General features: G+C 39.1%; 1 protein-coding gene across 1 annotated transcript in view; it reads left to right on the plus strand.

The window, feature by feature from the left end:
* MSH3 (mutS homolog 3) overlaps positions 1–13,826 on the plus strand; it is a 127,316-nt gene that overhangs the window by 65,077 nt on the left and 48,413 nt on the right. Inside the window, exons 14-15 of the mRNA XM_081088645.1 lie at positions 10,937–11,124; positions 11,787–11,955. Coding sequence (XP_080944771.1) covers positions 10,937–11,124; positions 11,787–11,955 — 357 coding nt within the window. The remainder of the gene's footprint in view (positions 1–10,936; positions 11,125–11,786; positions 11,956–13,826) is intronic.

The raw sequence follows: 13,826 nt of genomic DNA on the forward strand, positions 1-13,826 counted from the left end.
TAGGCAGCAAAATATCGTACATATGTTGTAGCAATATCTTTACTGATACAGCTCCTAGGGCAATGGAAACTAAGGAGAAAATAAACAAATGGGACTACATCAAAATAAAAAGCTTTGCACAGCAAAATAAACCATCAACAAAACAACAAGAAAGCCCACTGCATGGGAGAACATATTTGACAATGTTATCTCATATAAGGGTTTAATCTCCAAAATTTACAGGGAATTCATACAACTTAACAAAAGGAAGATAAACAACCCAATCAAAAAATGGGCAAAGGACCCAAGTAGACACTTTTTGAAAGAGGACATACACAAGGCTGAGAGACATATGAAAACATGCTCAAAGTCACTAATCATCCAAGAGATGCAAATCAAAACAACAATGAGGTACCATCTCACACCTGTCAGACTGGCTATCATCAACAAATCAACAAATGACAAGTGTTGGCAAGGATGTGGATAAAAAGGAACCTTCATGCACTGCTGGTGGGAATGTAGACTGGTGCAGCCTCTGTGGAAAATATTATGGAGTTTCTTCAAAAAGTTAAAAATGGAACTCCCATATGACCCAGTAATCCCACTTCTAGGAATATATCCCAAGAAACTAGAAACAACAATCAGAAAGGATATATTATATGCACCCTTATGTTCATAGCAGCACAATTTACAATAACTAAGATTTGGAAACAGCCTAGGTGCCCATCAGCAGATGAGTGGATTAAAAAACTGTGGTACATCTACACAATGCAATACTCTGCTGCTGTAAAAAAGAAGGAACTTTTACCATTTACAACAACATAGATGGAACTGGAGAGCATTATGTTAAGTGAAATAAGCCAGTCGGAGAAAGATAAATATCTCACTCATATGTGGGATATAATGATCAACATAAACTGATGAACAAAAATAGATCCAGAGACAAGGTAGCACTGAACAGACCGTCTAACCTCAGAGAGAAGGCGGGGGGGTGGGGGGGGGAGAGGGGGAGCGGTTAGAGATCCACCAAGGGACTTGTATGTGTGCATATTAACATATCCAATGGACTCCGACACTGGGGCGGTGGGGGCTTGTCCTGGGGGATGGGAGTGGTGGGGGTGGGGGGCGGTCAATTGGGGAAAAAGGAGACATATGTAATTCTTTAAACAATAAAAAAAATGAAAGGACAGGTTTTTCACTCTTAGGGAAATAATTTATTTTATGGTCAAAAGGTAAACTTCCAGTTATACAATAAATAAGTTATGGAGATATAATGTACAGCCTGGTGACAATAGTTAGCAATACTGTATTGTATATTCAAAAGTTGCTAGGATAGTAGATCTTACAAATTCTCATCACAAAAGACAACCTTTGTGTACTGTTGGTAGTACTGAAATTAGTGAGGCACTATGGAAAAGAGTATAAAGATTCCTCAAAAAAATGAAATATAAAACTACAAGATGACCCTGCAATTCCACTTCTGGGTATTTATCTGAAGAAAATGAAAACACCAATTTGAAAAGATATATACATCCTTATTTTCATTGCAGCATTATTTACAACTAGAGGCCCGGTGCTTGAAATTCATGCACGGGTAGGGTCTCCAGGCCTGGCTGGTGATCAGGGCTGATCTGTAGGGTGACCAGTGTTCAGGGGGCCCCACTGTCACTCACCTTGGCCAGCCTGGCGCCGCCCACTCGCTGGCCCTGGCCCCCGCCGCCAGTTGCCTCCCACAACTGGCAGCCACCAATCTGTTCTCTGTATCTGTGAGTTTAGTTTTTTTTATTGTTGTTGTTATTGTTGTTTCTTTAGATTTCACATATAAGTGAGATCATACAGTATAGAATCTAATTGATTTTAAAGGTATTCAATGGAGAAAGAATGACTTTTTTAAAAGAATTTCAAATGTCCTTTACTAAAGAACTTATGACTCACTCAGAAGCTGTTCCTTGTTGCTGTTTTAATGTTTAATGTGCGTAAAGATTGGTTTGAAAAGTGAAGATTAGAAATGATATAGTAACAAACCAAATCATTAGGAAATCTAAATACTTTAAGCCAAATTTTTATGGATAGTTAGCTGGCTCTTGGAACCCGCCATCAAACACATGTCTGTTCTTTATCACTAGAGTACTCTAAAAATCTTCTGCTGTATGCACCAAATGGTGAGTGGTATTCTGGGTACAGGATGTTTTAATTATGTGAAATTCATAAAATGGTAAGGAACAATGTTTGGCTGTTGTGGAAGCAGTAAGCCTATCCCATCTTGCTGTGTGTAAGGTGCCATGGGATAGGCACAAATAGGTATTTTTACAATGATAATAATAGAGGACCCCAAGTGGGTTAACCCTGAAATAAAATAAACATTTCTTTTAATAGAACTTAAAATCCAGATCTTAGAAAATTGTGATAGTCACAGGAACCAATTAACTTCTTCTTTTTTTTTTTTTTTTAAAGTCAAGAACTTTTTTGTAAGAAAGTGACACATAACTGCTAAGGTTGGCATATACTTAAAGGATAATAGCACTTAGTAAATGTCGGAAAGACAGTGATTCCAGAATTTTTTGTGGGTGAGAATAGTTTCTTAGCCAGACTGGGGTAGGCCTGAAGTCAGATTTCCAGTGTGGAGCTTCGGCTGGGCTCTTCTGGCCTGTGATGCTGGCTTTTGCACTTGTGGGTCTGTGCTAACGCTCTTCCACAGGGCAGTGTGCTGCTGGGAATGGGGCTGCGCTGGAGTGGCTCCAGGAGCAGCTGCTTGTCCTCTGCCTCAGCTTTCCCCACATCCTCAGCTTTCTTTCAGAACCATTGAAAGACACTTGAGAATAATCTTCCTTGGGCACTTAGGACTTGATTGGAAAGAGCTTCTGGTTTTCAGTCTGCTTCTGTTGTTGACTTAAACTTTACATCCCATCTGAGCATGAAAAATCAACCCTTTTTTCCTTCTCAAATTGCAGTAATCTCATGTAGGTTATTATTAAAAACTAGAGGCAGTCTGGGACCCCTCAGGGGATGTCCATCTGCTGGCTTAGGCCCACTCCCCAGGGGATCGGGCCTAAGTTGGCAGTCAGACATCCCTCTGGCAGCCCAGGTGCATTCGGGAAATGTCCACTTGCCAGCGGGGAACAGGCCTAAGCTGCAGTCGGACATCCTTAGCGCTACTGAGGAGGCAGGAGAGGCTCCCACCACCACCGCTGTGCTGGCAGCTGGCAGCCTGGCTTGTGGCTGAGCAGAGCTCCCCCTGTGGGAGCGCACTGACCACCAGGGGGCAGCTCCTGCATTGAGCGTTTACCTCCTGGTGGTCAGTGTGTGTCATAATGAGCAGTCATTCCCAGCCGTTCTGCTGTTAGGGTCAATTTGCGTATTACCCTTTTATTATATAGGATAGAGGCCTGGTGCCTGAGTGGGGGCCGGCTGGTTTGCCCTGAATCAGTGTGTCCCGGATCAGGGTGGGGTTCCCACTGGGGTGCCTGGCCAGCCTGGGTGAGGGGCTGAGGGCTGTTTTAAGGCTGGCCATGTCCCCCAGCAACCCAAGCTCCCAGCCTCTCCTTTTTTTAAAACTGGGATTTATTTATCTTCTATAATTGAAACTTTGTAGTCTTGAGCAGAGCCCAGGTCTGGCTGGAAGCCTGGGGTGCCCCTAGCAACCCAGGCTCCCAGCCCCTCCTTGAGTGGAGTCCATGGCCAGCTGGAAGCAGGTATATGGGATTTATTTATCTCCTATAATTGAAACTTTGTAGCCTTGAGCGGAGTCAGGGGCCAGCCAGAGCAGGTGGGAAGCTTGGCTTCCTTCATCACTGGGGGCAACCCAAGCCACCTGCTCCCTCCAGCTCCGTGGCCTCCGCCATCTTAGTTGGGTTCATTTGCATACCTGCTCCTGATTGGCTGGTGGACGTGGCTTGTGCATAGTGAAGAGATGGTTAATTTGCATTTTTCTCTTTTATTATATAGGATTATATTGAAAGTGTTTATTTTTAGTCTTTCATTGTTTTGGTTTTTTTTATTAAATATATTTTTATTGATTTCAGAAAAGAAGGATGAGGGAGATAGAGATAGAAACATCAATGATGAGAATCATTGATAGGCTGCCTCCTGCACACCCCCCTACTGGAGATTGAGCCTGCAACTCCAGGCATGTGCCCTGACAGGGAATGGAACCATGACCTCCTGGTTCATAAGTGGACACTCAACCTCTGAGCCACACCAGTTGGGCTAGTCCTTCATCTTTGTTAAAATGTATCAAGTGACTATTGACCAAAAAGCTTCTAGTTCCACATTTATGCAAATAGTCCAGTTTCCTGTATGTATCCTTCCCAGCATACAGTGGCCTTTCTGGAGAAGAGGTGCTTTATGCTACACTTTTAACTAAACTTTTGTTCAGTTGGATCTAACATCTTATTTTTCTGCATAATTTAATTCATTCCTTATAGTTAGTAGTTGTCTTTCGAAATACGTTCTTAGCATTAATCCATTTTATATATATTACTTATTGTGTATACTTACCATTAACTCAACCCTAAATCTCTTTTACCTCAAGATATTTAATTTCATAAAATATTTTTTAAAAATATATTTTTATTGATTTCAGAGAGGAAGGGAGAGGGAGAGAGAGATAGGAACATCAATGATGAGAGAGAATCATTGATCAGCTGCCTCTTGCACGCCTCCTACTGGGGATTGAGCCTGCAACCCAGGCATGTGCCGTTGACCAAATCGAACCCAGGACTCTTCAGTCCACAGGCTGATGCTCTATCCACTGAGCCAAACCAGCTAGGGCTCAAATATTTTTTAAATTTTATTTTCTTGAGCCTTCTTAACTGATCCAACCTGGACTAGTTGCCCTTCTCATTACTGTTCTACAACTACCTTCTTAGTTCCCTTTATTTCCCTTGAATTGAATCTTCTGTTTTCTGTATTTCATGTATTCCTCTTGGTTTCTTCCTTCTGTTTGATGAACTACACCCTCAGAAGCATTCTGAGAAGGGGTATTGAAATGTTTTGAGACATTGATATCTGGAAATGTCTTTTTTTCCCCTACTTTCACTGTTTTTGGTAGTTTGGATGTAAAACTCTAGGCTACAAATTATTTTCCTTCGGGGGCACAGACATACAATGGGGTAAAGATAGTTTGTTCAATAAATGGTGTTGGGAAAATTGGACAGTTATGTGCAAAAATGGAAACCAAGCCACCTTTTTACACCATACACAAGAACAAACTAAAAATGGATTAAAAACTTAAATTATATACTTGAAACCATAGAATCTTAGAAGAAAACATTGGCAGTAACATCTCGGACATTTCCCATAACAATATTTTTTTCTAATATATATCCTCGGGCAAGGGAAACAGAAGAAAAATAAACAAATGGGACTACACCAAACTGAAAAGTTTTTGCACAGCCAAGGAAAACATCAACAAAATGAAAAGACAATCCACCAAATGGGGGAACATATTTGACAAGACACATCTGGTAAGGGCTTAATATCCAACACTTACAAAAACCTTATAGAACTCAACACCAAAAAACAATCATTCCAATTAAAAATGGGCAAAGGACCTGAATAGATATCTCTCCAAAGACATACAGATGGCCAATATATATATGAAAAGATGTTCAACATCAATAATCATCAGAGAAATGGGCAATGCATATATGCAAATAAGTTCTTTGGTTATTCTCTTCCCTCTCTTCCTGCTCCCCACTCCCTTCTCTTTGAGATTCATCAGTTTGTTCTATGCTTCCATTGCCTCTGGATCTGATCTGTTTAGTTTGTCCTTTTATTTTGTTCATTAGATTCCACATATGAGTGAGATCATGTGACATTTGTCTTTCTCTGACTGGTTTATTTTGCTTAACGTAATACTCTCCAGGTCCCTCCATGCTGTCTCAAAGGGTAAGAGATCCTTCCATTTTATAGCTGCATAATATTCCATGGTGTATATGTACCACAGCTTTTTTATCCACTCATCTGATGGGCACTGGGGCTGCTTCCAGATCTTAGCTATTATAGTATCTTAGAATTTTCCTCTTGGGCTTGTGAGCTTCCCCAGATACTCTTTCAGCCTCCTGACTAGCTAACAATATTCTGGGATGTAGAGGGGGACAACTGGGAACCTCAGTGTTTAGTTTGTCACTGTTCTTTTAATCCCTTGCTATTGGTGGTACCTTCATCTTTCACAGTGCCTAAGGCTGGTTCAGGATAGTCTATGTTTTAACTTCTCCAGAAACTAAATTAGTCTTCTGTAGTGTGGGAGAGTGGTGGTTGCCCAGTGGCAGGGAGAGGAATAGGAGACTGAGGGATTTAATTACTTCTTAAGTCACTTTCAACCAATCATTTCCTCCCTCTCCCCTCGATTTCACTTACAAAGGTAATTTGTGCCACCATTTCCTGAGTATTTTAGGATTCTTGTTGTATCTCAAGCTGGATCCTAGTTTTCCTCAGGGCCAGCTTATGATGAAAATATTTTGAGTCTTCAAAGTCAATTACCACTTATCTCTTTACTTAGAACGTCTAAGACAAGCATGTCAAACTCCCGGCCAGTGCTTGTTCTAAGATGCTGATGCAGTTGATCTCAGCCAAAAGGCTGAGAAGTGATATAAGATGTTGTTGCTGTTGTCTTTTCTCCTGGTTATTCTTGTGGTGTCCTGCCTTTTTAAGCAATCTTTGACTGTAGTTTCAAGATAGAGTGAAATTCGATGGACATGAAATTAAATAGCCCATTCTCTTTTTCAGAAGCTCCAGTGTCAAAAGTATTCATGCTCTATAAAAGATTACAGTAATGTACACGGGTTTGAAAGAGAGTGAAAAGTCTTCCTCTACCATCCTCACATACCCACTATCCAGAGTAAATTACCTATGTACCTTTCTAGAAATTTTTAATTTATACTTTTATTTCTATAGAATAATGCATATAATTTAAAGAATCACAAATAAAATTTTACTTTGTAAATATATATGTATAATTAATATATGTTGAAATTATGGAGTTCCATATCAATTTATACATCAGTATGTACACATGTCTGAATTTTTAAACTGTTTCACACCTTGTGTGAGTTTTTTCTAATATTTCAGTTGCTAGATATTGGTTTCTTATTTATCCTTTTAGTATTATTATAAACAATTTACTATAAATATTCAGGTACATATATTTTCACTGCTTGCTATACTATTTTAGTTAAATTTTTAAAAGTATAATGCTTAGTCAAAGGATATGTGTACTTTTTTATTATGATGATGTGTCAAATTGTCCTTCAAAAAGGTTATCTCTCTATGAATAGTATATAAAAATGTCTCTTTTTAACACTCTGTATGACTTGGTTGTTATCAAGCTTTAAAATTTTTGACATCCTGATAAGTGAAAAATGCTATCCTGTATTTTTATTTTATTTATTTATTTATTTTTGACATTTTCTCATCTTTATTTTTAGATACATCCTCCTTCTGGTATTGCTTCAAGAATACAATATTTTTAATGTATAATCCTTTAAGTTTATTATTAATTCTTAGCTTTATTTCTGTTTTCATCATTCATATAAACTTGTAAAATGTATAGTTAGGATTATTCTATATACAGTGCTCTCACTGTAGAGCTTTACTTCTCTGTTAAATAAAAATAGTTTAAATAAATATTGTTAGACCCATGGCTTTTTTCGTACCGTATTCTTTTTTTTTTTTAAATCTTTATTGTTCAGATTATTACATTAGTTACTCTTTTTTCCCACCATAACTCCCCTCCACCCAATTCCCACCCCACCCTCCGCCCTCACTCCTCACCCACTGTCCTCATCCATAGGTGCACGATTATTGTCCAAACTCTTCCCTCACCCCACCCCCCTTCCCCCCCCACCCCCCAAGAATAGTCAGTCCATTCCCTTTCTATGTCCCTGATTCTATCACAATCACCAGTTCATACTGTTCATCAGATTATTTATTCACTTGATTTTTAGATTCACTTGCTGATAGATGTGTATTTGTTGTTCATAATTTGTATCTTTACCTTTTTTCTTCTTCTTCCTCCTCTTAAAGGATACCTTTCAGCATTTCATGTAATACTGGTTTGGTGGTGATGAACTCCTTTAGCTTTTCCTTATCTGTGAAGCTCTTTATCTGGCCTTCACTTCTGAATGATAGCTTTGCTGGATAAAGTAGTCTTGGTTGTAGGTTCTTGGCATTCATCACTTTGAATATTTCTTGCCACTCCCTTCTGGCCTGCAAAGTTTCTGTTGAGAAATCAGCTGACAGTCGTATGGGTACTCCCTTGTAGGTAACTGATTTTCTTTCTCTTGCTGCTTTTAGGATTCTCTCTTTGTCTTTTGCTCTTGGCATTTTAATTATGATGTGTCTTGGTGTGGTCCTCTTTGGATTCCTTTTGTTTGGGGGTTCTCTGCGCTTCCTGGACTTGTAAGTCTATTTCTTTCACCAGGTAGGGGAAGTTTTCTGTCATTATTTCTTCAGAGAGGTTTTCAATATCTTGCTCTCTCTCTTCTTCTGGCACCCCTATAATTCTGATGTTGGTACGATTGAAGCTGTCCCAGAGGCTCCTTACACTATCTTCATATTTTCGGATTCTTTTTTCATTTTGCTTTTCCGGTTGGGTGTTTTTTGCTTCTTCGTATTTCAAATCTTTGACTTGATTCTTGCGATCCTCTAGTCTGCTGTTGGGAGTCTGTATAATGTTCTTTATTTCAGTCAGTGTATGCTTAATTTCTAGTTGGTCCTTTATCACAACATCGAGGGTCTCATTAGATTTCTTGAGGATCTCACTACATTTATCGGCAGTCTCACCAGTCTTCTTGAAGATCTCACTACATTTATCGGCGGTCTCACCAGTCTTCTTGAAGATCTCACTACATTTATCGGCGGTCTCACCAGTGTTTTCGAGGGCCTTATTAAGTTTATCGGCATCTTCTAGACAGTTCTTTAAAGACCTTAAAAGTGTGGTTTTGAACTCTATATCCAGCAGTTTGCTTTCCTCCAATTCTGTCGTTTGTGTCCTGTTTCTTTGTCTCGGCATTTTTTATGCTTCGCTGTGTCGATAGAGTGCCTTTCTGTGCTAAGTGTCCCAATTACCTGAGGTAGACACTCTTGGTGCACCCCCTGTGGGCTTTGTGCACAGTCTTGATACAGTGGTTTTCTGTGCTAAGTGTCCTCTAGGGCCCAGTGGTTCAGCCTCCCCAATTACCTGAGGAGGACACTCTTGGTGCACCCTCTTGTGGTCTTCGTGCACAGTCTTATTGTAATTAAGCCTTGATTGTTGTAGTTATCGCTGTGAGGAATTGACCTCCAGGCCAATTGGCTGTGAGAATCAGCTGTGTCTACAGTGGGAGAACTTCTGTGCTGGGCTAGACTTGCTTCGATGGGGCTTTGGTGCTCACTGAGTCTGCCCCCTGAGTGTGTCTTTTATGGTTCCATGGAGCTGCAAACTGGATGGTTCACTCTGACCTCTGGGCTTCCTGGCTCCTGGATCTCTAGGGAGGTGCTAATCTAGCCTTTGCCTGAGGCTATCCAGCAAAAGTCTTCCTGCAGGGCTTGGGCGAGACGGGTCCCAGGGGATCTATAGGGCAGGCAGAGCGGGGCTAGCAGTTATGGCTGCTCTCAGTCCCGTCCCCAGGGGCTCTGCCTCTCAGAGTCCCAGCAACCGCTGCAAACCTCGGAGAGAAAGCTGCCTTCGAGTTCCGACCAATGCCAGACAGTCCCACTTCTCCCGTTTGAGTCTGGGTCCCTAGAGACTCGCCCGGATCTGGAGCTTAAGAGTCTGAGACTCCCTCCCGATTGAAACAGACTACCGCGCCCTCAGCCACCAGCCCGCTCCACATGCACTCTGCACCTTAGTATTTTACTTCAGCACTGCGCCTCCTCTGAGTCTCGGTATGCTTTTGTCTTTCCTCCTAGTTGTAGAACTTCCACACAGACAGCCCTCCTGTGGTTCTGGATGATGTCCGTTCCGTCTTTTAGTTGTATTTTTGAAGTGGTTGTTCGAGGCAGCAGCTATCCTGTATTTTTAATTGCTTGTCCTAGTTATATGTGTGATTAATCATGTGCTTATTGGAAATTCTTTTTTTATGAGCTGCATAGTCAGTTCATTTAGCCATTATTCTTTGGATTACTCATTTTCTTCATGTAAGATTGTAAGAGCTCAATATATTTGGGGGGATTTTGTCCTTCATCTCTCATATGTCTTACAGATATTTCCCCAAAATTGTCCTTTATATTTTTGACATTGTTTACTGTATTTTTGCTATGTGTTCAGTGTATTTGAAAATGAAAAACTGTTGAGCAACTATTGGCTTTACTATTTCTGTCTCAAATTATTTTCCTTATAGCTTTAAAATATTTTATAAAGTGTTTAAACTATTAATTTGACATTTAGATGGTATCAGCAGTATTTTATTTCAATTATCTATAATAATAAAAGCGTAATATGCTAATTAGACCAGACGTCCTTCTGGATGACCTTTCAGACGAAGCCAGGGCTGCCCGGGTCCCGGGTGCCAGAGGGAAGCCTGGGTCCTAGTTGACAGAGGGAAGCCGGTGCCAGCAGCTGGGGGAAGGAAGGCCTACTCTTGCATGAATTTCGTGCATCAGGCCTCTAGTATAGTTTATAAAATAAATTAAAACTTTCTTTTATTCTGATTCTAACTTTAAAGTAGATCACAAATTGCTGAAACCGGTTTGGCTCAGTGGATAGAGCATCGGCCTGCGGACTGAAAGTTCCCAGGTTCGATTCCGGTCAAGGGCATGTACCTGGGTTGCGGGCATATCCCCAGTAGGAGATGTGCAGGAGGCAACTGATCGATGTTTCTCTCTCATCAATGTTTCTAACTCTCTCTATCTCTCTCCCTTCCTCTCTGTAAAAAATCAATAAAATATATTTAAAAAAAAAAAAAAGTAGATCACAAATTAAATTTTATTTTCATGTATTATGTGCTATCTGGGTAAAAACTATTTCTATTTTCAGTGTTCTACCAAAGAGTTCTTCTTGATTGTCAAAACCCTTTATCACCTGAAGTCAGAATTTCAAGCATTAATACCGGCTGTGAATTCCCATGTTCAGTCAGACCTGCTCCGGACGTTTATTTTAGAAATTCCTGAACTCCTCCATCCAGTGGAGCATTACTTAAAGATCCTTAATGAACAAGCTGCCAAGTAAGTAGCAAACTCAGTTCTTTCTTTCCAGTGGAGGAGGTTTTAATATGCTTGTCCTAATGCATTTGCCATTTGATTTGTGGATTCTTAAACTTCACTAAAAGTAATGGAAGAAATTGCATGTGAAATTAGAATTGTGATTGGATACTAAAGGCTGTTTTACAGCTAGAAGTAACACTTTGCTATCTAAAATTTAGGCAGTTCACCATCTAGGATAGATGCAGTACTTACTCAGGTATCAGATGATGAAAATACTCAGGTGTCAGATGGCATCTTGTACTCATTTGCTAGAAATCCAGGGATGGTCGGCCTTAAATTTAGAAATGACAAGCAAAGTTATCCTTTATTAAGCAGTCCTTTTACATTCATCCCACAAAGAACTCTATATAAAAGAAAGAGGAATTGACAGTATTTATGTTTGTGTTTATTTTCTGAATAGGCAAACAATGCATATTGGTTTTTACCGTTGGAATCATGAGCTTGCAAAATGAAAATGGTGTTAGGATAATTTTGTTTGTTTTCAAAGAAATTTACCCATAAATATTTAGTGGCAGTTTTCCAGACTTTCAACCTTTTGGGTTTACATCATGCTGCAAAAAAGAATTGATAACTGTTATAAGTGATATGCTTTAATGTATATATTTGCATTTTTTATTTTTTAGAATTGGGGATAAAACTGAATTATTCAAAGACCTTTCTGATTTCCCTTTAATAAAAAAGAGGAAGGATGAAATTCAAGGAGTTACTGACAAGATCCAAATACATTTGCAAGAAATAAGAAAAATACTGAAAAATCCTTCTGCACAATATGTGACAGTATCAGGACAGGAGGTAACATCAAAAATACTTTTATTGTAAAATCTGTTTTAAAATACAAATAAAAATATGAGGATAGAATGAAAACATTATTTTGTTCAGATTTCCTGTTTTGTTCCTTAGAAATATGTTGTAATATTTGTTTTGATAAGAATTATTTTAATAAGTATTTTGTTTATTTACTGTAGTAGATCAACTTGGTAAAACCATGCAACTTAATGTTGCATGTGCTTTAATATTAGCGGTTGAATTGATAGAAAACCCTGATTGTTGTAAATAGTGACTTACAGGATTCATTTATCCTAAATCCAGGTGAGAGCCATTAGTCTTTGGTTCCTTGTTTGCAGATGACAAAATGACCGAAGTGAACCACTTGTGTCGATAACATAGTGATTATTGGCAGGGCTTCCTTCTGAAGTTAGGAGTGTAGGTGCTAACAAACCAAAAGCAAACTACAGTGAAAACCTCTCTTAGTGAGACTTCCATGGGCTTATGGTGCTGTTTAGAATGTGTTTTTGGTACGTGTACTTCAGTTTAAAGTTTGATGTTAATTCTGAATGAGAACCTGGAAAAACTATTTTTTTTAAGTGTGGTTGTACCTTTTGGTCCTGTTCTGAGTCTCGAGGCATGCCTCTTCTAGATCTTATGTTTAATAAAAGATAAAGATTCTAATGGAGGAATGTTTATTAATCTTATGCCACTTAACGACATTAAGTCAGCCTGTGTTCTGGACTAAAATTATTAAGATGTTATATTATCCTCAGGCAGACATTTTACAGTGCATTCCACATGGAGCTCTATATCACAGAACAATTATTGACAGTATTCATACTTTTTCTCCCCCCCTTTCCCCCTGAACAGGCAAATACCAAATATTTAATTGTATGTCTTGGTTTCACCATGCAATCATGACCTTGCAAAGTGACAAGTGACTCTTCTGGCTATTTATTGAAATGAGATGATCAAAACTGCTTAGTAACATTAATAAAAGATATGTAGTAGAAAAGTGATTAGCTGGTGTTACCATGGGGAAAGCCGAGTTTAAGTGTCAGTCCTTGCATTCACATGCTGTGTGACAAAGGGTCACCTTTGTCATGAGTCTACCATGAAGACCGATTGTGCTAAAATACGTGAATGTGCTTTCTAATCATAAAGCACTACAAAAAGATTACTCAAATAATAATAATAATAATAGTAGTAATATAGTTACCATTAACCAGCACTTGTTAAAGTCTAGAATGATGCTAAACGCTTTGCATATGTTATCTAATTTAATCCTTGTAACGACACAAGAAGGGGTTTTTCCAGTTTTGCCGGAAAGAAAACTGGAGTGCGTAGGTAAGTCAGAAGCCCAGTTCCATCCTAGTTCTGCCTGACTCTTTCTACCATGTCATTATTTCACTCTACTCATAGATACCAACATAAGGGATTCTCAACATCATGGATTTTATTTAATCCAGACATTTTAGAGCTCATACTATTCAAATTAAAATAAAACTTAAATCTTGGGAAGACAGTCCTGGAATCGATTGGCAGTTTTTAAGTAAAAATAATGAGGAACTCATAAAGGATACTAAATTAGTTATTTTGTTTTATTTTTATCAGTGTAGCATTGAAGTTTAAGAAAAAGCACCACATGGAGATGAAATAATTGGATTACAAATGATTAGGGAGGGAGATAGATTATTTTATTCTTTACTTAACCTTTACTAGGTTAAGTGCTGAATTTGAGGTGAGAAATTTCTTAGTTATTAACAGTAGAATGGAATCTCATTGGTTGTTGGGGTCCAGCCCCAGCAGGTCCAGGGGTTCCCAAAGGTGTGGACGGAGTCGGTGAAGAAGGAATGACAGGGAGACAGCATTCAGTCGATCAGCATAGCCAGGTT

The sequence above is a fragment of the Myotis nattereri genome (assembly GCF_964212035.1).
Source record: "Myotis nattereri genome assembly, chromosome: 4".
Lineage (NCBI taxonomy): Eukaryota > Metazoa > Chordata > Mammalia > Chiroptera > Vespertilionidae > Myotis > Myotis nattereri.